General features: G+C 42.9%; 1 protein-coding gene across 2 annotated transcripts in view; it reads left to right on the forward strand.

Moving 5' to 3' along the window:
* The window catches only part of LOC127389700 (vascular endothelial growth factor receptor kdr-like), a 130,772-nt gene that overhangs the window by 72,828 nt on the left and 35,596 nt on the right, over nt 1-22,348 (forward strand). For both annotated transcript variants that reach the window (XM_051630458.1, XM_051630459.1), the window contains exons 11-16: nt 1,377-1,482; nt 10,228-10,336; nt 17,658-17,951; nt 20,049-20,195; nt 21,859-21,984; nt 22,096-22,202. In XM_051630458.1, the coding sequence (XP_051486418.1) occupies nt 1,377-1,482; nt 10,228-10,336; nt 17,658-17,951; nt 20,049-20,195; nt 21,859-21,984; nt 22,096-22,202 (889 nt within the window). The remainder of the gene's footprint in view (nt 1-1,376; nt 1,483-10,227; nt 10,337-17,657; nt 17,952-20,048; nt 20,196-21,858; nt 21,985-22,095; nt 22,203-22,348) is intronic.

Consider the following 22,348-nt stretch of genomic DNA (forward strand, 5'->3'; position numbering starts at 1 on the left):
TGACCTGTGTCCCTCCACAAGGGAAGTAGCCTGTTACCTCTTTTAGGTAGTTAACCTGCTCCTGCAGGAGTAAAAAAGCAGAGATTTGTAGGCTTAGGTAGGGCTGCTGGCATCACAGGTCAGCAGAAGACACACAAGCTGCTGTGTGACACAAGCTTCAGAGACACCCAAGAGAGCAGAATGGAAACAGGTTATGTATGCTGTAGAAAAACCACAGAGATGACCTGAAATCTTTTCCAGACCTTTCTGTCTAGGGAGAAAGAATTGGTGATGAATGCCCAATTAAGCCAGATTCTAACCAGTGACCTGGTGGCAAAGGACCTCATATAACCCCTGTTCCAGCTCTCTGACTCTCTGATCTTATCAATTTAAACACAATTGCAGAGTGGCGTCTACCTCTTTTGGCCTCCGGGGCAGCCTTATCTTTTTCCAGCAGAAGCTGTAGGAGGATTCCTGTGGGAAATGACACAGACCCCATTTCCTTCTGTTGTCTCACTTCCTCTCTCTCTCTTTCTCTCCCCCCTCCTCACTAGTGCACTTTGAATCCCAAAACACTATCATTGTTCCTTATAGCTGTGATGTGATTTGCTTCCTTTGAGTTTTTCCCTTCATCCTCAAGACAGAATTGTGCCTTGCAGGAAGTCACTCAAGACGTCTTCTAATTAGGCTCTTTTGAGAGCTACAAACCCTCCCCTGACCCAGGGTGTTACCCATATGTTCTGTGTGGATTTGGCAAAGGCACAGCTGATTTATGGGTTAGTTTTCTGCAGCTTCAGCCATGGGTCATGACCTATAGAAGTCCATAATCTTTTTACCTCCAATCATCCTACCCCACTACAGTGGGCTCAGAGGCCTCTGGGACTGGCCATGGGAAGTGCCACTGCTGAGGCAGAGTAGGCCATAAGGACACTTTCCTATCGTGCACTGTGATTACTTGTGCAAGGTGCAATTGCAGCTACTTGTGGAACTGACCTGACTTCACTAGCTTGCTGTCATGGAGTCAGTTTGTAACACCCAGCCACGCTGGACTGGAGCTGAACTGGAAACCTTAGAATGAAAGGCTCTCTCGAGTTCTCATCTTAGCCAGGTTAAACTCAGTATTTTTACTTTCAATCTCAGAGAATTTGAGAAGTTTCCTTGCTGATCATATACTGATCTTTCTCTACCTCTGTCAAGGTGTATTGTAAATAATTTTGAAATGTTACAATGAAGGAATACACAGAGAGGTAACAATCTCCAGCAGCAATAGCTTTTCGGAGTTTTTCATGCCTAAGACTGTTGTGTAAGAATGACATTCTCTTTCTTTAACAATGCCTCCCTAGGTTATCTGCATTGAGTCAGGTTCTTGAACTCCACCTTTGCTTTTTTACCTCCAGATGCAACCCTGATGGACCAAAAATTGTGGTTCAGGAGAACATGTTCATAGGCAACAAGATCAGAAGCATTGAAAACATAGCCAAGAAGCATGAGGATAAAAGAAAGGTATGTGTCTGATGAAAATCTGAGCAATGATGTCATGGAATAGCAGTGGGTTTTATGGAGGGGACATTGTGCTCACACAGAGATCTCTTCCTGCCATTCCCAAGCTGCTGTGGGTTGTTTGCATGCTTTAAATTCCAAAGCCCATTTTCAGATCTCTGCTGTTTATAGATACTGAGATTCAGGCAATGATGTCACATGCCCTGTTTAAAACTCTCTGAAGAGTCTTGGGTCAAAAACCTCTCTGTCTCCCTCAGCCTTGAGAAAGTGTAAGCCTGGTTCAGCGCAAGCGAGGTCCTGTGAAGCGCCTACAGCTGATAAGGACTCTGGGTTCATTAAAAGGCTTAGCACTTGGAGAGTGTTTCCTACTTCCCAACCTTGCCTGCTCTCCCAGTAGGAAGAGTTAAACAGCTTTATAATTTAAGAGGCCTATGGTGGCCAGAGAGAGGTGACCTATTGTCAGTGTGTAAGTGCCTGCTGCAGTACCTGCCTGTTTCAGCTGGAGCGCTCCATGTTTCTTACCCATTTGTGTTGTCAACCATGTTACTGAGACAATGGAAGTGGGAAGACCTTCTTCCTTCTGCACTTCCCTGCCTGATTCCCTCCAAACAGCACTAGGAAGACACTTCCTGCATGAACTGTGAAGATTCCATCTGTTAATTGCCTCCCGGGTACCTGTGGTGATACTGAGACTGCGTACACACGTCCATGCTAATCCTTGAGAAACTGTTGCAGCTGTTCTGCTCTAGATCCACAGGCTTCTGGCTGTGCCTTGGAGAAGATGCTGTGGTCTGGCTCAGACAGTTGTTTTGCCTCTGGTGGACTTACTTATGTCTGTGGCTTTAGGATAGGTTTTGCAGCTACAGGTTTCTAGGTGGATGCTTCAGATGGCTCAGTGCCTAATCCTGCAAGGTGCTGGATGCTGCAGTTCATATCCTAGCATACCTGGACACAGATGATGATTCTTGGGCTACTCCCATGCTTAAAGTTAAGCACAAAGCTAAAGTGCTCTTCTGGATTGGGTCCAAATCAATCAGCATCTGGCAGGATCAGTTCCTTAGCCATCTGCTCTTTCTCATGGAGACTTTCCAGCTCTAAACATAATCTAAAACAGAGCTCTGAAAACATGGAGGTTGGGCTGGGAAGGAGAAAATCAGTGTTCACATTTCATTTTTTTCCCCTTACTGGAAGATATTTATAAATTGGATTTATTTAGATGGCATAGTGCCCCTTAAGCTCTTTTTATAAAGTGTTTTCTAAGAATTTTACATCTTTGCTAAAAGCAACTGTCTACAAGTGCTAATTACTTGGGAAAAAGTGGAGGTTGGTGACACGTACCTAGAAAGTTTCTTCCTTTTCTAAGACTTTCTGTTCTCAGTCCAAGAGCCTAGTTTATATCTGAGAATCAGTCTGAAAGTTATGTTAGTCCCATTTAGGAACTGGGGAGTGCCCACTCAGAAAACTTCTGTAGGTTGCCCAGCTGTCCCACATGCTGGGACAGTGAGACACCTCAACAACACAAAATAAGAAATATTTTTGTTTTATGAATATATATTCCACTCTCATTTATTCTTTTACCAATTTTGCTGTGGCAAATATGCAACTGGGTGAAATTTTAGTCTGCTGGTGGACTTAAGATGGGACTTGGTTGCAGTCTCTGAGTGGGAAGATTCAGGAGTGCCAGGGAGCTCCTGGATCCTGTGGAGAACTCTAAACACACCCTCACTCTATGTTGGTGCATGATCAGGGACTTTCCATCTTTCCCCTATGGCTTACTTTCCCCAGGAAGAAAAAGGGCAGTAATCTCTAGGCACAGCAATCAGAAGAGAAACAGTGCTGCACTCCCACAGGGGACACCACAGACCAACCTACCAGTCAGTCATCACCAGGTGCCTGCATTTCCTACCTGCAAACCATGGTAGACAGCAAAGTGCTTGGAGAAGGGAGGGCACATCTGGGGAGATGCTCAGTAGAAAGGAGGAGCCCAAGGGAACCAAGGGGTTCAAGGGGTACAAGGACCCCACACAGTCCTCACAGGGACTCCTTTTGTACCCTAAGAGCTTTGCTGCTGCTCACGACCTGAGTACCACAAACAGTCCCAAAGCTGCTCCTTGCTCTGCCCTGCACAGCCATCTCCACACTTTCTTTAGACTCCAGGCATCCTGAAGTGCTCATTTTTTAGACACACTCAAAAGCTCACCTCACAACCCTTTCACTTAAGCTTATACGTATTTTATTATTAAAGTTTCATAAAAGTGCTTCTTTACAAGTTATGTAATGTTGCAATTTATAGTATATTCATTATTTTAATCTCCTGCTGATCCACTGGTTGAAAACACATTCTGAGGTGTTTCCTAATAATTTTTTTTTTTTTCAAATTAATAAAAATAGATTTTATGCATCTCAGATTTCAGCACTTTGTCCCCCTACTTACATTAGCAGACAATTCCTCTCCTTCCCCCTTTCTGAAGTCCAAGGCTATCTGTGTTAAGTGGAGTCTTTAGATAATAGAATATAATTCAAAAAAAGACACTGATGAAAACTCGTAGCCTTCAGACTTTTCCTTGTTTTTTATCTGTCCTTATTCCCACCAGAAATAGCCAGGAAACAGCCCAATCCATTCCCACCATGCCCTAGCAAGTAATTCATCTGCATTGACCAGCCAGATGAAATAATAAAGATGTTGGTGTATGACCAAGTGTGGCTTCTATTGACTGTGTTAGGAAGCAGGGATTGGCTGAGACTGCTTATTTTCCTGTGTGATTGCAGCCTGCCCAATGACAGCTGCAGCCCAGAGCACAAGGGGAATTTGCCAAACTCTAAGATTTCTTAGCAACTCTAGAATTCAGACTCCAAGAACTGTAGCAACACATGCTGATTCAGTGACACAGGAAAAAATGCATTAACTTTTTAGAGCTGCTAAGAATATGGGAACAATCCCCCAGAAATTACCAGATCCAGAAGCTTGGATGCAGATCAAAAGCTGGCTTGCAGGGGAGCAAGCAAGGATTTTTTCAGCAGTCCACCAGTGATCACATCCAGATCTTTATATATCTATTTGACAAATAATGGCATGTAAAATTGAGGTCTCTCATCATCTTCACCACAATGATTATTCTTTTATTATTCCACAGATAGTGAATTTCACCCTCTCCTGTCTTCTAAAGGCTGAGCCTCATTGCTAAAGAAATGATGTGGTTATTGTTAATGTTATGATGTGTTCCACTGAAGTTCTGGCCAAATAGCAATTGAGGCAATTGCATCGTGCTAGTTGGATTTTCCTGGTAGCTTTGAGCAAATATGGAACTTTTCACTTTGTGCTTTACACTACAGTGTAGCTACCTCTGAATACTGCTTTTTAACACCAGGTGAAACATCCATGATTGCATTAATTGCCTAAATTCAAGTTGCAGGGAGCTAGGCTGCTGTTTTCTTTCCTGTTGGTAAATGGAACCTGCAGGTTGGAGCTTAGGACAGGGCATAGCAGAAGAGAACAGTAAGATCCATACATCATTCAGTCTTCACTGGGGATTTCTTTTAATCTCTTTTCTCCCATTCTTGTATATATGAGAGAGTGGCCTGGCCATGTGGATGTTCCTGCAATGAAACTTGTGCATCTCTTTTGCTGGTGAAATTAATAACCACTCAAGAAAACTGACCCAAAAATGCCAGGTTTAAACCTCCTGAAGGAACAAAAAGATTACATGGAGATGCATTTGGTGAAAAGCATGTGAACAACTTGGTAGGGCTATTTAAATCTGTCACCCTGTGTGGGTGCCTGCTTCAGTGAGCTCCCACAAGCCTTGCCACGTTACTCTCTGGCAGGGGAAGGTGAACAGTCACACAGTTGGGTATTTGAACAAAGCATCCGCTCTCTGGGAGACCAGCCCAGATGTTTCAGGCACTACTGAAGCCCAGGAGCACACAAACTACTACACTGTCCTTGGCAGGTCTTGCAATAGCCTGGCTGGTGGCAGGGACATGGGAAATGGGGGTGGTCGTTGCTCATGACGAGGCAGCACCTGCTGACCTGCTCTAGGCTACAGAGTGATCAGTCCATCCATACTAGAAAAGTATGGCAGCTGCTCCAGAGGCACCCACACCTCTGGTTTTCCTTAGTTTCCTGCCCTGTGCAGCACCTTTCCTGATCACACAGTACTGCCCTCAGCTCTGCCATACTCTGAGAAGGCAACAACTACTCTCATTTTATCGGCCCCACTGCCAGAGATGAGAGCAAACGCTCTAAGTTCTCACTCAATTCACAGACTTCTCTTATCAATTCTCCTCAGTCCATCTTTTAGCATGTTTTGAATGAATGAACTTAGATCATGGATCAGAACTGTCAGGCTATAAAAATAAGTGTTATTCTGTGCCATTCAAGTAGATGGATTAGGAGCTAGCTGAATATTTTCTTTGCAGGGTCTCTACTGAAGTTCCTATAATTTCGTCTCCCTCTAGCCACCTCCACTCCAGCTCTGCCAGAGTTAGACAGCTGAGAGGTTTTCCACCCACTTTTTCTGCTCCTGATCCTCACCCACATACAACTAACGAAGTGAAAGAGAAAAGAATTGTTAACTAAAGCTGTTGGAGGGAGGCTTTAGACAAAGGAAAGTGAAAGCAAGGAAAAACAAGATATATTAATTCAGGCTGGATCCAGCTTAAAAAAAGGTCTTGTTGCTTTGTCCGTACTACAAGATGTCTTAAAACACTCATGGTATAAGGCTGTGGAATGTTATTTGGCTGCTTCTAAAATAGCTTGTTTTTATCAGTTTGGGAACATTACAGTGCAAGGCATATGGGCTTTATTGAACTATTTCATTACGAGTTTTCCCATGTCTATTTACTTGTCATAGCTGTTCTTCAGAGATCAGTCATTTTATTTCTTTTCTTATCGAGCTTTAAACTTAATTTATTCTTTTATATTTTATATTTATTTCTTTGAGTTTGCAGTATTGGGTGGCCATTAGGTTAAATAATAGGAAATGGAGCCCTTTACCTCCAAACTCAACCCAGGCAATCTAAACTGGTCTGAGGATGTTTGGTATGCAGTGAACTCACAGGATCTCAGCCCAGCTCCCACTAGGAATATGTCTAGACATTACATGCCAATAATTTTGTTATTAATTACTATTGATTCCAGCACAGAAGCTACAGATTGAACAGCCATGTAGTTCTGTGCTAGCACTAGTGGCTGGAGTACATTGGCAAGGATTAAGGTGCCATTTAGTCTGAACTGCTCTTGACTAGAACACTGAATGGGACATAAACTGAAAAGTGCAAACTTCTAGGCTGTAAATAGCTCATGAATAGCAATTTCACTGAAGAGATACAACATTTCAAGCCAACCACAGATTTCCCATCAGCTCCTTATTGAGGCTTAGCAGAAAGTGCTGTGCTCTGTCCTGGAGAAACAGCTTTGATGTGAGCTCTGTTTTCAGAGGGTCAGGCAGGAGACCACCAGCAGTCCCATGCAGCTCAGGTCTTTCTGGGATTTCATGAGCCTAGATGGAGCAAATGCCAACAAGTCTCAAACTTTTCTATCCTGGCTCTGATTCCAGGAATGCATGAGCTAAACACAGAAAGTAGATTATCCCCTCAGAATTATTTCCACTCTATACTAAAGGTCCCCAAATGCTGGAACCATGCCACTGCACTCAGAAGTCTGCTAACAGTTTTCACTATTAATAATGGCAAAAGATTCCTATGTTTAGCTGCTTGAGTTCAAGCCATTTTCTCATCATGTCATCATTATTTCATTATTTTTGCAGACTTTCCTTGAAATGGTTCCACTGAAAGTATAGGGATGGGATACAGAAGAACAAAATCCTTATCCCTACCTGCCACTGTGACCAAGTACAGACAAATTTCACATTTTTAAGATTGTTTCACTTGGGTTGCCTACAGTAACAGCTGATGCACAACTGCCAAAATATCAGCATTGTGAATCCTATGGGTTTTAACATCTGGGTTAATAGGGGTTATTTTTCCATGGGATATCCTTGATCTACAGATACTTCAGAAAGCAGGTACCACTGCTGGCTTCCTAACTGTTTATTTCAGGTTCCTTTTTGGTAAAAGACAAAACTATGTCATCTTATGGAGGGAAGAACAATTTGGATCCCCATTTGGTATAGCATCTTAGCGTTCCAAAGCATCACTCTTTTGAGGACTGAACCAGAATCAGGTTAGTTTGGCAACTGAAAGCTTTCTTTCAGATGCTAGAAAGATAATTGGACTCCAAATCTTGGGGATTTACCCAGGAGCTCCCAGCTAGAGTGAAAAGTTGATGCATGATGATTTTAAGGGATTAATCTTATTACAAGAAAATAACTCAAATTCCTTTATTTCTGGCTGTGAAATCACATATATTTCTTTGCTGAATGCTGCTGGTTTGAAAGTCGTATTTTGGAGGACTCTGGGAGGTGCCAGTTCTAAAACATGACAGTGAAGTGCATTATCTCTTGTGCTGAGATGTGTACCAAACCAAGTGCATAGCAGTGATTTCAAGCACACAACCAAGAAAATTACTTTCTCTCTTTTCCTCGGTAATTTTTACCCGCCATCGCTTTAACATCTTTTTCACCTTCACATCTAAAGTCACAATTGAGATTGGCTAAGATAAAGTATGTCTGTTTGCTCTTCCCCCCACTATTATGCCAGAGTATTTTTGAGTTATGTAGCTAGAGACACTAGCATCTGTCTGTGTTCTTGAGCATACATGTGTGTTTTCTTCTGGGCCACCAAATGCAGCTTGAGGCATTGCATTAGTTTTTAGAAGAGTCAGTGTCACCCCTAATAGCTTGGACGTATTCCAAAATGGATAATTAGATTTCCCTTTATGATTTTAACTGGCCACAGTATTATCCTCAGCTTCTCATCTAGACCTGTCATTTAGCAAGACTAATAGCTGTTAAATAGCTATCCAAATTTAGCCCCTTCTGTCCTCAGCATGTACGTTTATATTGGCTTTTTCTATTCCCAGCTATAAAATTCTAAGATCCAGTAACCATGAGAAGAAAGATCTTGGTCCTGATTCAGCAGTAATTTAAAAGGCAATGTCTGCTGCTTAAAGTGAGTGGTAGAGCTCTGGACATGTGCTTGTTAACAACCTGTGGCATTAAGCCCATCGCACCAGGAATAGCAAGAGGAGGAGCAGACTGCTTCTCTGGGTGATTTTATATCCAAGTTAGAGCTATTTTCACATCACAAATAAATCAGAACTGCACAGCTCTTTCTTTGCTGGACACCAGAGGGAGCTGGGTTTACTGGTCTCCTGTTTTCACCCCTAAATTTGGTTTGTGCCTATTCTTGGGTAATTTCTGTTTGGTGCCCATGAAAAGGTAGATACTTTTCCACTTACTCATTATTCTGCTGAAAATGTTCCCCATTAGAATGTGAAATGCACGTGGGATCAAAACCTTTGAAACTCATTTCCCTACAGGATTTAAAGGACCAAAGCTTGGAAAATCTTAAATAACTCTCTGAAAATATATCCCACACAGCTATAGACATATTCATGATGCAACTTTATGGGGAGTAAAGGAATGTCTTGTGTGAGTTTAGTTTAGGATATTAAAAAGAAAGTCCAGAGATGCTTTTGTTCACTTCAAAGCACTCTGTGGAGATAAGGACAAAGGGCCAGAGGGTGTTATAAGTTTGGATTCTGAAAGTCTTTAGAGAGCATGGCAAAGAAAGTGATATTTGTTCCAAATGTGAGGGCTCAGAGTTCCTCAGGTGAATGGCTTCAGGGGAAGCAAAGTAATCTTGCAAGAACATCTCTGCCTTGGTGAGTTAGATCCTCCTTTCTTGTGAGCAGCCCAAAGGAAGCTCTAGAAGTAATTAAAACCAGGACCTGTGGATAGTCATCCATGAGCTTGTGATGTTTCATCATGACAGGGACAGGAGGGTGCCATATGGCTGGCTCCTCATTAAGAAGGCCCTATACAGAAGCAGGGGCTCAGGATGTTTAAGAAATGCAACTTCTTCAGGATGTGTTTTGAGTTCAGCCCCATCAGAAACTGAACCACTTCCTTTTTCTCTGTGGTGAAGCTCAGGACAAGTGTTCCTTCCTTCTCCTTCACGATTCTCCCTTTCTTTCTGCATTTGCCAAGTGTTGTAGCATAGGCAGCTCCTCCAGAGCTTCCTTGCTCACTGCACAAGCTCTCGTAAGGCTCTGACAAAGGGCTATGGACTCAAGGGGCTTCCAAACACAATTTTTAAGAGTGATCTGGGGTCCAAAGGGGCCACATCCCTCCCTCCCTTATCTTGGGTTTTAGCAAAGCAAAACAAAATCCTGTAATATTCTTTATACCACATCCAAAGAAATTACTTCCTTCCCATGCAAATGGGGGTGTTCTGGTACTCACAGAAACCATAACAAAAAAATAGAAAATAGGTGGATGTGAGGCTTCATATTCAATGTCTTAGATGAATCTTTGAAGTCCTTCCCTTCAGCTTTTTGCTGATGTTGTTGCACAGAGACCTTGGCAGTCAGTCAAAGGGGAATCCTGTTTTTCATGGAGGAGGCAGAAGAAAAGAAGGGGAAAGTTTAGGAATGAGGAGGCAAGAGAAGTAACTGGACTGAGGTGATGTGAGATGAGATACCAAAAGCCTAATAGAAGCACTTGTCTGTTTGTGACCTTCACTCATTACTGGAAACACTTTGTTAACCATTTTTCTGCCACAAAACATACTTAGACACTGCACTCCAGCCTCTCTGCTAAGCCTTTTTCTGTCTTTGCTTGGCAGATTGTGAGCAAACTGACTACGGAGAACAGCAGTGCATCAGGAATCTATTACTGTGTGGCTTCAAACAAGATTGGGGAAGAAGAGAGGAGCATTAAGTTCTACGTCTCAGGTAATCAACTGATCACCGGCTGCACCTTAAGGTGTTACATAGCTGCTGAGTTCTGAGGATCCCTGCACATTGTGCTTCAGACCTCTCCAAGTCACACAGTCCCAGGCTCTTCACCAAATGCAAGGTTCATAGAATCATAGAATCCTAGGGGTTGGAAGGGACCTCGAAAGATCATCTAGTCCAACCCCCCTGCCAGAGCAGGGTCACCTAGAGTACATCACACAGGAAGGCGTCCAGGCGGGTTTTGAATGTCTCCAGCGAAGGAGACTCCACAACCTCTCTGGGCAGCCTGTCCCAGTGCTCTGTCACTCTCACAGTAAAAAAAAATTTTCTGATATTCACCTTAAACCTCCTATGCTCCAATTTGTATCCATTACTCCTTGTCCTATCACTGGTCATCACTGAAAAAAGCTTAATTTCATCTTCTTGACACTCACTCTTTACGTATTTGTAAACATTGATGAGGTCACCCCTCAGTCTCCTTTTCTCCAAACTAAAGAGACCCAGCTCTCTCAGCCTTTCCTCATAAGGGAGATGTTCCATTCCCTACAGGTTTGGTCCTGTATCAGTGAACAGCTGAGTCTGACATGTCCAGCATCGGAGCTGGTGCTCCTTTTGGCCTTTTCAAGCTGCAGAGGCAGGCCCTGAGTCGAAGTGCCTGTGTCTTACAGCAACACTCACGACATTTGAGCAGTGTCCTCATGAAACCTCTAGCAAAAACTAAGCCCTTTGTAGTCTTCCAAAGGCCTGAAGCCTCTCCCTGACTCATGAGAATGCTTGCTCTCCAAGTAAGTCAGCAGACACAGCAAAGGTGAGCAAGGCCAATATTCAGACCTAATCCTGGGCTGATATCACTGGGAGTTGTGACATTGGATCCTTGCCTGAGAAATTAGCCTTTCCCAGCGCCCCTTAAGAAGGGAGGAGGTGGACATGCTATTTCTCCAAAGAACACAAATCCAAACAAATATCTGCTTAACCTTTCAACACAGAAATTCTTTGGTAGTGAGATCAAAACCTACATGATGCTTTTAGGAGAGATGGGAGTTTAAAAAACAGAGGAGAGTCAGGCACAGCCTTGTTCAAGTGCTTAACCAGAACAAACTGAGCAATTTCTGTGCTGACTTTATGGATGAGTGGATGTTGGCTGGTAGAATTTGCATCAAAATAACAATTTTTAGAACAAAAAGTGCAGAAATGTCCTGAAAGGTAAATGTCTGATTCTCACTGCTTTCTTTCTTCCCCCTGAAGCAAGTTCTGAGGGCAAAGCTTGCCTGTGGCAGTGCTCTGCAGTGCTCTGCCTCTCTTGTATCCTGTGTATTTGACTCCATTGCTCTACAATAATTCAGTACATTTCAAATCAGGCTAATCAAAAAAGGGTTCACTAAACTTTGTTTCCATTCTTATTACACAGAAATGCTAATATGAAAAATCTGATCCAGTGGTAATGATGCTGGTGTCTTATGGGGGAAAGATTTCACCTCCTTTTACAGCTTCTTTGTCCTAATACAATGCCCTATGGCATTAAGCCTCCAAAAGATATTTTCTAAAGCCCCAAGTCCTACTTACTTATGAAAAAGCCCTTCAAGGTGCACTTTTGGGAGATAAAGCTCAGACATGAAAGGTCCTCAAGAAGCCCAAGGCAGGCTGAACACCAGCTATTAATTTTACACTTTATCACTTCCAAGCATTGAGTCTTCACAGGGGTTTATTTCTGCTGCCTCTCATGTTTGGATGGGTTCCTCAGAGCCCTGTGTTCCCCAGGTATTCACAGTGCTTTGTAATGCTTGATGACTGAAACCAATGCTGCAGGAACTAAATAAGCAACTACCATAAGGTCTCATTCTAAGGATTAGATCAATCCATGCACCTTTCACAGCTATGTTTTATTTGAATAATAAAGTTATGTAGGGCCTTCCCCCCTGCCCCTCACAGCAAGCTAATATTTCACTTTTTTTTTTTTTAAGAACAATTTAGCAATGTTTTGAGACACAAATGTTTTAATCATGCCATTTTAATTATGAAGGAAATGAATCACTAGACAAAAATTACTGACAGTGGTATGGTGGAAATGTTTCCACCAAAACAGACCAGAGGGTGAACTGGGCTTGGCAAGACAAATACATTCTTGCCTGTGAAGAAAAGACTGTGAGTCTGTGCCACTCAGAGGAAGAGGCAGATGCTGAACAAGCATGACTGACTCTTTTAAGTGCAGTGTTTAAAAATACTAGTGTTTATGGATTAGAAAGAAATGAAATATTTCTAAATGTGGCCATCCTGATCCTAAAGTAGATCATGTTGCTAAGTGACCTGCTGCTGGGTTTCTTTACATGATGGCCCTCTGCTGAGTAAGGCATATTACTCCAACAAGTGGCCAGGATGCTCTAAGAGCTGCTGCTGCCCCACAGATGATAAAAAGCCATCTCTTCTACTGGGTACACTTGGAGAAGGCTAAGCCACTGCCAGGTCACTCTCATAAGGAGCTGCCTCTAGTCTCAGTGTTGGAAGGACATTCAAGGACACTTTGTGAGGTACCAAGTGGGGGAAGTCCAAAAGCGTAAGGCTTCAAGCAGGCCACTTTTTAATTGCTAGGTTGATTAATTTTATGGTGATTGAACCTAAAAGCTGAGACAAAGGCTGAGTTAAGAGCCTGAGAGCACACAAGTGTGGGCCTTTAGGACAGCATCTAGCAAATGTTCGTAGCACTTCACAGCACTCAGATCTCTGCAAAACAGCTGCTAGTTGTGGGGTTACACAGTTCATTTAGAAATCTGTTGATTTTAAAGACCTGATCTCCCATTATTTCCTGCTCCCAAGCAGGCTGGTGGATTCTGAGCTGCTATCAAACATTTTTGCTGAACTGAACTTCACTAACTTCCCCTTGCTAAGAAATCTGAAGATGATACAAAGCCTAAACTCTCTTCTCCCCCAAAAAACCTGTTCCACTTGGTCAGGGTAGAAACATCCGTTTTGTCAGGTCATGGTGGAATGTTACAAGGAAACTTCATCAGGCGTTGTCTGGGCTGCACCTGCTCTCTGGGGAACCACCTTCCTTCAGTCTGGTCTTTTCATCACCACCATATTAATTTCAGAAAAATGTATTTATCCCAGTGGGATAATGTCAACAACCATTTTTTTCTTCCACTCAAGTGCCCCCACAAAAACTCCCACGGACACCAGAAATAGCACTGGTATCTATTTTTAAATCACTTCTTTGCCAGTGGAATTCATTTCACTGAAGGGTCAACAGGGTTTGGAGATCATGTGGAAACCTAACCATATAAGGGGTCCAATGAGATGAGAAATCTTATCATTCGGTGACAGCCCTAAAGTCTCTCCCAGCTCTTTCTGAGATGTCCTGAGTGTCAGTGTTCCACTGAAGCTCTCCTAAATCTGTTCAGGGCAGCAGAACCTCCCATAGCAATGCAGCCATAGTGTTACCCATCACACCCTGCCCTAACTCTTATTTCAGTATTTTTGTGTAAATATTTTTTACTGTTTCTTGCTGCAACTAAATCTGTCCCCTGCCTACCTTGTCTAACCACAGCTTTGACACCAACGTTCCCATTTAAGTCAGATGACTATTTTGTCAGGGACAGAGGCAGTGGGGGTGAGCTATCAGATGCTCAGAACTGCCTCATGTCACTGCCCACCACCAGTCATGCACCCTCAAGGTAGACAGCAACCTTCCCAGTGCAAGCTGTCCTGATGTCTCCTGGAGGTATTCTCTGCCATGAACAAGTATTATTTACCTTCTAATCTCTGGTCTGCACCTTGGAAAGGGCAACTATATATCACAGCAAGGTCCCAGTAAATCAAATTCTCGCCTTTGTAGGATTGTACTACAGACAACAAGCCAGCATCCCACCCACAAGAAAACTCTGAATGGTTTTGGAATATAAATGAATTATGATAGGAATAACAAATAATAACAAAATCTCTTTTTCAATGGCTTATCTGATTGCAAAAACAACTCAGGAAAATGGAGTTAAAGGTTTTTACCAGAAAACAAATATATTTCAAACACGAAATGAAAATCTGCTATCAGATACTGGAACAATGTAGGAACGGGGCTGCTCTACAACTGCTTGCCACTCTCCATTTGCCTATTCCTGACATGTTTACAGGATTGATGGAAAGCTCTCTGCTGTTTCAGATGGTAGGACTCAACCTTTCTTTTTCTCACTCTCCCTCATGCATATTCCCCCCCAACCCTGAAAAGCACAGGCATGGAATTTGGGAAAGAGCAGAAGTTTTGAATTACACTGATTATTGTGCAAAGCACAGGAAATTAAAACCAATTAATTCCTTGTAAATATAAATGGAGCCAGACTTTCTTTTGATTTATGCAGACTTTTTACCTTCCCCTGATGGTTCATTTCCCTATTTTGCCTGGAATCCCACACAGTCAAGAGTGAAATTCACGGCTACTACACTGTAATACAATACGAAAGACAAATGTTTGGTGACTGCTGATAAAAGAGAAAAGGCCCCATGGTGCATTCTTTTAGCCAACTTATTAGGAGTCTTATAAAACACTGTATCTGTTCAGAGAGAGGAAGTTAATGACTGCTCAGGTTCAAGATTGTGTAAGCAAAGTAGTCTAAGAGATGAACTGACATGTAATGTGCTCTCAAAGCTGCAGTAACTCCCCAGATAACCCAGGCAGGAGGAGAAAAGAGAGAGGAGAGCAAGAAAGACTTCCCCCCCCCCGCCTTTTTCCTTTCACTGTGATGAAAATCAATGAATATTCTATTGGAGCTGAAAGAGCTTCTTGAAAGTCTAACAAGATGGAAGAGAATAGCACAGGTTCCAGCTAAAAATATTCAAAATGCTAAATAAAAAATGTCAGTAAAAGAAATGATAAGAAAAACAAGCCAGACTTCTGCTCCCAGAATGTTAAGTTGGTAGAAAAAACCCTGCACTGGTAAAGTCCAGCAGCAAGGCAAAACTATCTAGCATCCTCCACAACTTAAGGCCTGGAAACAAACACATCAAATTCCTTAGGAATTTGCACCAAAATGTCAGAGATCTCTGGGTGCTCCAGCCTACACCGGCCCTGCCAGACACAAGCTAGTGCCTTATCCCAAGAGATGCAGTATTGCCCCTGGGTGGGCTTCCTCCCACAGCCAGTCAGGGAAACACCCTGCAAAACGAAAGGGCTGCAAGTTGTAGTGAGAAATTCTCCTGAAGAAAAGGCTTCCTGAGAGGCAGAAGCCAGGTCAGATGGGGCTGCAGATTCACAGGGGTTCAATCTGTTTTAACCCCAGTAATGTGACCAAAATTCTGCCTCATCACTTTATCTGGAATCCCTTTGTACTTTCACTGACACCTGGCACTTACGATCACAGGATAATTCAGGGTGGAGGGGATCTCAGGAGGTCTCCCAGACCGTTGAGGTCACTAAAGAACTATGTCTAACAAAAGATCCATTTACCTTAGTACTGTAACTCTTGCTGGAGCAAATACCAAATGCTTAGAAGAGAAACTAAGAAAGAGGCAAGTTGAGATGGCATTTTTTCCCTATTGTGGTTTTACAGATTCAGGAGAGATGCTGCTCATGCCACATCCCCGTGTTTTCAGGGGACCTTAATTCTTCCTGTTTAGAGAAGTTCTGCTGGCCTCAGACTTTTCCCCCTCTTTGAGTAGAATCATCTTGACATGCTGCAACCACGGGACAACAGATGTGAAGCATGGATGTGTTGCACAAGCCAGTCTGAGTGTACAGCTAGCACTGAGCAAGAAAGGGAGCAATGGAGCCTAACAAAACACTGCATAAAATAAACTGAAATTTCATGAAAAGAAAAGAAAAATAATTTCCACAGCTGTGGCCTAAGGGGTATCTTCTCTTTTTGGATCTTTTGAAAAACACTTTTTGTGCCAGTCCTTAAAAACCATGAAGAAAAGGTTATTGGTTCTATTCCAGATGACTTGTGAGGAAGAGAGACTTTCAATCATACCTGAAAGCTCCTTGAGGGCTTTGTATTTTATATAATATATGGTTTATTATAAGGCAGATTGGTTATTTCAACATCCTTGCTATTTATGCTCAACTATAGCTTCAGCAGAACTTTGTGCAGGAGTTTGCAGTGTAAGCCCCTGGCCAGAATCCAGCTCCCACATGGAATTTGTCTGATTGCACATGCAATGCGTACTGGCTCCCCTTTAACTGCTGTCCGTCTTAAAGTACCACCCACTTCATCCTAGCTTGAGAAAGCATCTTACTAACAGCTTGGTATTGAAGCAACAACCTATCAGATTTCTTGCAAACTGTGTTCATGTTCAGCAGGTAAGCCAGAGCAAGGCCTCCAAAGTGTCCCATTCCTGTACTATGCCTAGTAAAACTTACAAGGCATTCTTCATGACTCTCAGCAGCTTGAATATCCTGACCTAACACACAGAAGAATAATTCCAGGTCACTGTGGTTATCAATGCTCTTTCATTCAAGTCTACTGGGTGGACAGAGCACTGAAACTAACAGAATAAAAAAGGAACATAGTATCTTTCAGAGACAATTTAATTGTAGGTCTCTGGCAGCTAATGCAGCAATAGGAATGTGTCTGCAGCCCAGACTCTGGCATTCTACTCAGAAACATTTTTTCTTCTCTTCAAGTGGATTCAGTTTGCTACTTCACAAAAATTGATTTTTTTATATATTATTTTTTTTTCTGGAGTGAAAAGTTACTAAAAATATCTCAAGAAGCAGCTACCTCTTGTGTGGATAGATTGGACTCATGCCTCAAAGTATTTCTCTGCTAAATATAAAGGCTTCAAGGACTGACACATCATTAGATCATTCTGTCCCTTCAATGATCAAGCAAATATGCACCAAGGCACATGTAATGAAAATAAATATTGGCATAGTTGAAATAAGAGAGAATTGGGAAGATTGTTCAGTGGTGAAGAAAGAGAGTGTTACTTCTGAGAAACAGGAATAGGTTTCTTTATTCTTATGCAATTATACTTTCAAGCACTGATTGCTGATAGAAAGAGATCTCACAAACACATTTGTCTACCTGGATAGAAACCTCTCTTGATGAAAATCTCTCTTAGTCCATCAACCACTTCTATTTATAAACTTGCAATTCATTATTTGAAAATGCAATTATTAGAATACTGAGGGCCAGAGAACCACAGGTCAGCACTGAGACATGAGAGGTACATCCACTTAATTCACAGGCACCAGCGTCTGCTCGCAGGTCTCATTAAAATTCACTTGTTCTGTTGCAGCTGCTCTTTGAAATGTGACCATCAAGTTGTAGTCAGACAACAAAAGATCTTCTCTGTTGTAACTTAATTGTAAACACGTTTTTCTTCCTCCTAGGTGTGCCATCTGGGTTGCAAACAGACCCACAAGTCACAACTATCGTGGGGAACGATGTCCGGCTGACCTGCCGGGCATCCAAGTACATCTACAGTCACCTGGCCTGGTATTACCCCTCCTCAGAGGTGGCTCTCAGTGACTCTGTGATCAAGAAAACTGACAAATACTCCATTTCTTTGACATTGATCATTACTAACATCACGGAGGAACAGAGTGGCCTCTACAAGTGCAGAGCCCAGAACCAGCACAACAGCACTGACATGCTGGAACGGCACACTCAGCTCCTCGTCAGAGGTAGGTCCTGCCAGTGGAAAGTGGCAGTGGAACACTCTTGTTCCACTGCAGGAGCAGAAATGCTGTGCATCTGCTGCTCTCTTGGAAGCCTTTTAAAGCAGAAGGTGCCCAGCATTTCTTAGAAGTGTCCTAATATAGACTCTGTGCTCTGGTTTGGGTGGGGGTTTTTTTGCTTTACTGTGTGTGGGTTGACACCTAACCCTACATATTGCTCATCCAGCCACTGCTAATTTTGTACAAAATATTTGCTTTACACATGAAGGTGATTTCAGTTGCAGTTTATATTCCTAATCCCATGCTGGGTGGAGAGAAGAGTGTTGACTGAGAAGAGGCATCACCCACCATTTTACTAGCAGCACAACTCTTAGCATTTGGGACTGTCATCTCAGATTTTTGTCACATTGGTAAAGACTCTGCCCACTTACAGCTGCCACGATGATACAGACACCTAACTAGGTCTGGATCCAGCAGATGTAATCACAAATGTTACTGGGCACGTGTATAATCAAATGACATGTAACATTTATTCTGGGTAAGTGGGATGCATTGTTGTACTAACAGTACTCTCTTACTTATACCCAACTGCCTGACTCTTATTTTCATAAAAATAGAAATATTGCAGATCCTGAAGCCTGGTTTCTTTGGCCACGTGAATATAAAGGGCAGGACACTTCTTCCAGTAGAAACTCTGTGCTTCATAGTGAAGAAAGTGAGTGATTTGCTCTAAGCCTTCTCAGAAGTGCTGCTGTAGCAGATGAATTTATTAGCTATCTTCCAATGGTGAAGAAAAACCCAAAGCACAGAAATGAATTAAACAGCAGCCAGATAGGATGCCGAAGACAGAGTCCTTCAGAAACTGAATTAGGCAGTGGTTTTCAAACTGGCTTCTCCACTTACATTAATGGGTAATGAGACACTGAAGGGACAGCAATGCTGCCATAAGCACTTGTCTCTTAGGTAAAAACCAGGCTGTGCAGTGCTGACTTCATCCTTGTTTAAGTGAACAAGCACATTTCCCAGGCAGTCTCCTACCCGTGCAGCCAACCCTGCTCTGGCAGTCCCTTCCCCTCCAGACAGGCACACACACAGGGAGAGAACGCCCGCCCACGCCACAGCTGTGGCCAGCATGGCTCTGATACCTGGGTGGGAGGTGATTTATTTTGAGAAATAGCATGAGCACCTGACTCTTCCGGACGTGCAGAGGAAGGGAAAGAATCTGACCCTGGTGTTGCATAGTGCTGGTGGTTTGGCTTGTCTCCACAGCTGGTACTGGAGCCAGCTGTGAGCATCATCTGACATGGAGGCACTGGGCTTTCTCTGCACTCTCCATTCAGGCAATTCACTTCTGTCTCCCCTGGCTGTTATTTTTATTCCTTTAGTCAAATTTCCACCTACACATGATGGCTATGGGAAAAACACAGCTAAACTGGGAATACATCCATGGGAGATGATCCCGTTCTTCTGAGAATTACTAGGGTCTGTTATTTGTCTGGCATATGTCAGAGAGGCAATTCTTCTGGAAAACATGCTTAGAAATACCCCTCCAAACCAGCTCTCCTTTCCCTATAAAAACAAGGTCTTTTAAATGTATTAACACCCACCAGCTGCTGTCCTTATTGCAGGTTTCATGTATTTTTTATGCTGTGCTTGTGATTTCATTCTTTGCTTTCCTGTGCCTTTTATAAATGAACATAAAGTGGAAGTTAACATGCTTTGTAGTAAGTAGATAACTGCACTCATGATGGAGGACACATCCTCAGAAATGTTTCCTCTTTGCCTACTTTCTTTTTTTTTTTGCATTCACTCTGCATTTGCTCTGCCCACTCCGTGTCCTCTGTTTTCTTCAGAGGATGAGAAACTCAAGGAAGTTTGAGCTGAATCCAAATCTAAGCTTAGTCAGTTTGAAAATAAGCCAAAAGAACTCACCCACTCCTCCCATCATCTTTTGGGATCCATAATCTTTTTGCTACCACTTATCAACCAAATCTATGTCACTTCCAGCTCAGAGAGGCCATGCTGGTGGCCAGAGGAGAGATAGCAGAACTGTAGGAGGTGCCTTCTGAAATCACTGTGTACTGTTTTCCTTTGTCACCACAGCAAAGGCAGCACCGTATGTGATACAAAACCTGACGGATCTGGAGGTTAACATCAGCGGCAAGATCATCCTGGAGTGCAAAGTCAGTGGAACACCAGAACCCCAGATCACGTGGAGGAAGAACGGCTACCCCATTTCAGCAGCCTCAGGTGAGTGCCCTTGTGCTGTGGTACCTAACACAGGATAACGGACTTGCAGGCTCACCACAAACATAGGACCTACAGCTCCATAGCTACTGCATGGTGGCTGCCTCAGGATGGCATGCACAGCCTCAGGAAACACACACGCAAATCCAAATCCATCAGAGCGCTGCAGCAGTCCCCACCTTGGACTCTGGGATCAAAGCTGCCAACCAGTTGCAACCCAATGCTTGCTTCTGCAGCTTGCCTTCTGCATCTGGCCATGTTAGTGCCTGCAGAGCCACCTGGGCAGTCTGCATACATTAGCATAGCATTAGTGCCTCAAGGAGTACAGCAGGCTGCTATTCAGGCTGCTTGTACACAACAACAGTTTGAGTACAAAACTGACAGAGTATACCTGCTTGTCAGGTGCATCTGAAAACACAAGCCTGAACCATCAGATATCCCTGGGGCCTGATCAGAATACACTGCAGCAAATCTTGGACAGATCCAGCACACCCCATGGCACAGTTCACAGAATTATCTCCTCCAGCACAGCCATGAGCCTGTGCTCTCAGCTCAGCTGGCACAGAGCAGTGCAGGTACAGTGCCATCATGGGCAGGGAGCATGGACTCCCTCACTTGGGCCTGGAACTCCTTCTCAGCTCTCTGTTCTGAGGTCTCCTATAAATCATGGAGAATCCCATGTCTGTAGCTAGTCCTCTGACTTTAATTTTGCATCTTGGACTAGCTAGGAAATCCAGGATCATCCATAATTCACATCAGACTGTTCTGAGAGGAACTCTTTATAGCTACTGAAATTTTATAAATAATTTTAGTGGGACAAGCACGTAACTCATCCAACCAATGGAAACATAAATAAAATATTTGGAAAAAACACCTTGAGGTAAATATTTCAGCACAGTGCATAGCAAGTTATGTGCAGAACTCTTGTGAGCAACAACAGGATCCATAGGCAGAACAGCCAGAAACTCAAAATGTCCTTCTCTTTTGGATTCAAAACCTGACCTGTTCCCTGTTTCTGCCCCAAACCTATCCTCAGTGAAACAGACAAGCTCTCATTTTTGTGCCACAAATCAGGAAAAACTAAATGTGTAAAATTAATCAGGAAAATTACATGTAGAAAAGCCTTACATAGGTCATATCTAGGCAACCTCCCTCCCACTCCACCTCTAGTCCCCAGCTGCTTGTGAATCCAGGATTGCTCCATGCAGTGATTTTCCAGGGATGTGCATAACCTGGTTTCCATGTTCCACAAGTTAGAACTCTCATCCTGCCCACAGCCTCCCAACATCAGATGTCTTCAACAATTTCACTGAGTTCCCTTTTTTTTCCAGTGTATCTTACTTCTACCAAAAAACCTACCTTTCCATCACTTCACTTCCATAGAAGTTTTCTTAGTATCCGTTGTAATAAATTAACAGCCACACTTGCTGTTGCTTAAATGACCCCCAAGCAATTTATACAGGTATTGAGGAGAAAACAAAACAAAACAAAACCTCAGGGAAAGGTTGTTGCCAGACCACAATGAGAGGCATAGTATTAAAATGCCTCCTAACAACAGTGAACACCAGGCCTGTGTTGCTAGGAGCTGATTTTCAGTTCTCTGTCTCGGAGTATTTGTAGGCAGGTAGGTTATTGTGATAATATTAACCAAAAACCCTTACAACAGGAATTTCCATGGAAAATAATACCCTTGTCATTGAGCGAGTGAAAAAGGATGATGAAGGGCTCTATGAATGCAAAGCGTCCAACGACATGGGCCAAGACAGCACATCAGCCTTCATTAAAATACAAGGTGAGCTCCAAGCTAAGGTGAAACACATTTATTGTGTTGCACTGAGGAAAACTCTCGTTTGGTCATGAACTTTAGCTACATTTAAAATTTGGTTGTACATTCAATCTACAGGTTCTGAGGAGAAATCCAACATTGAAGTTATCATTTTGGTCTGCACTGGTCTGGCTGCCACCCTCTTCTGGCTTCTTCTGACCCTATTCATTCGGAAGCTGAGAAAAGTAAGTGAGCTTCCATATTGCACAAAGGCTCTAAAATTTGGCTCCGTTTTTATGTGGTATCAGTGTTAAAGGCTGAACGTTTGGGATAGATGGTAAAAAAACTGTGCAAAATGTTCCTGTAAAATTTCAGTACAAGATTTCTGCTG

The sequence above is a fragment of the Apus apus genome, chromosome 12 (genome assembly GCF_020740795.1).
Source record: "Apus apus isolate bApuApu2 chromosome 12, bApuApu2.pri.cur, whole genome shotgun sequence".
NCBI classification, from domain to species: Eukaryota; Metazoa; Chordata; class Aves; order Apodiformes; family Apodidae; genus Apus; species Apus apus.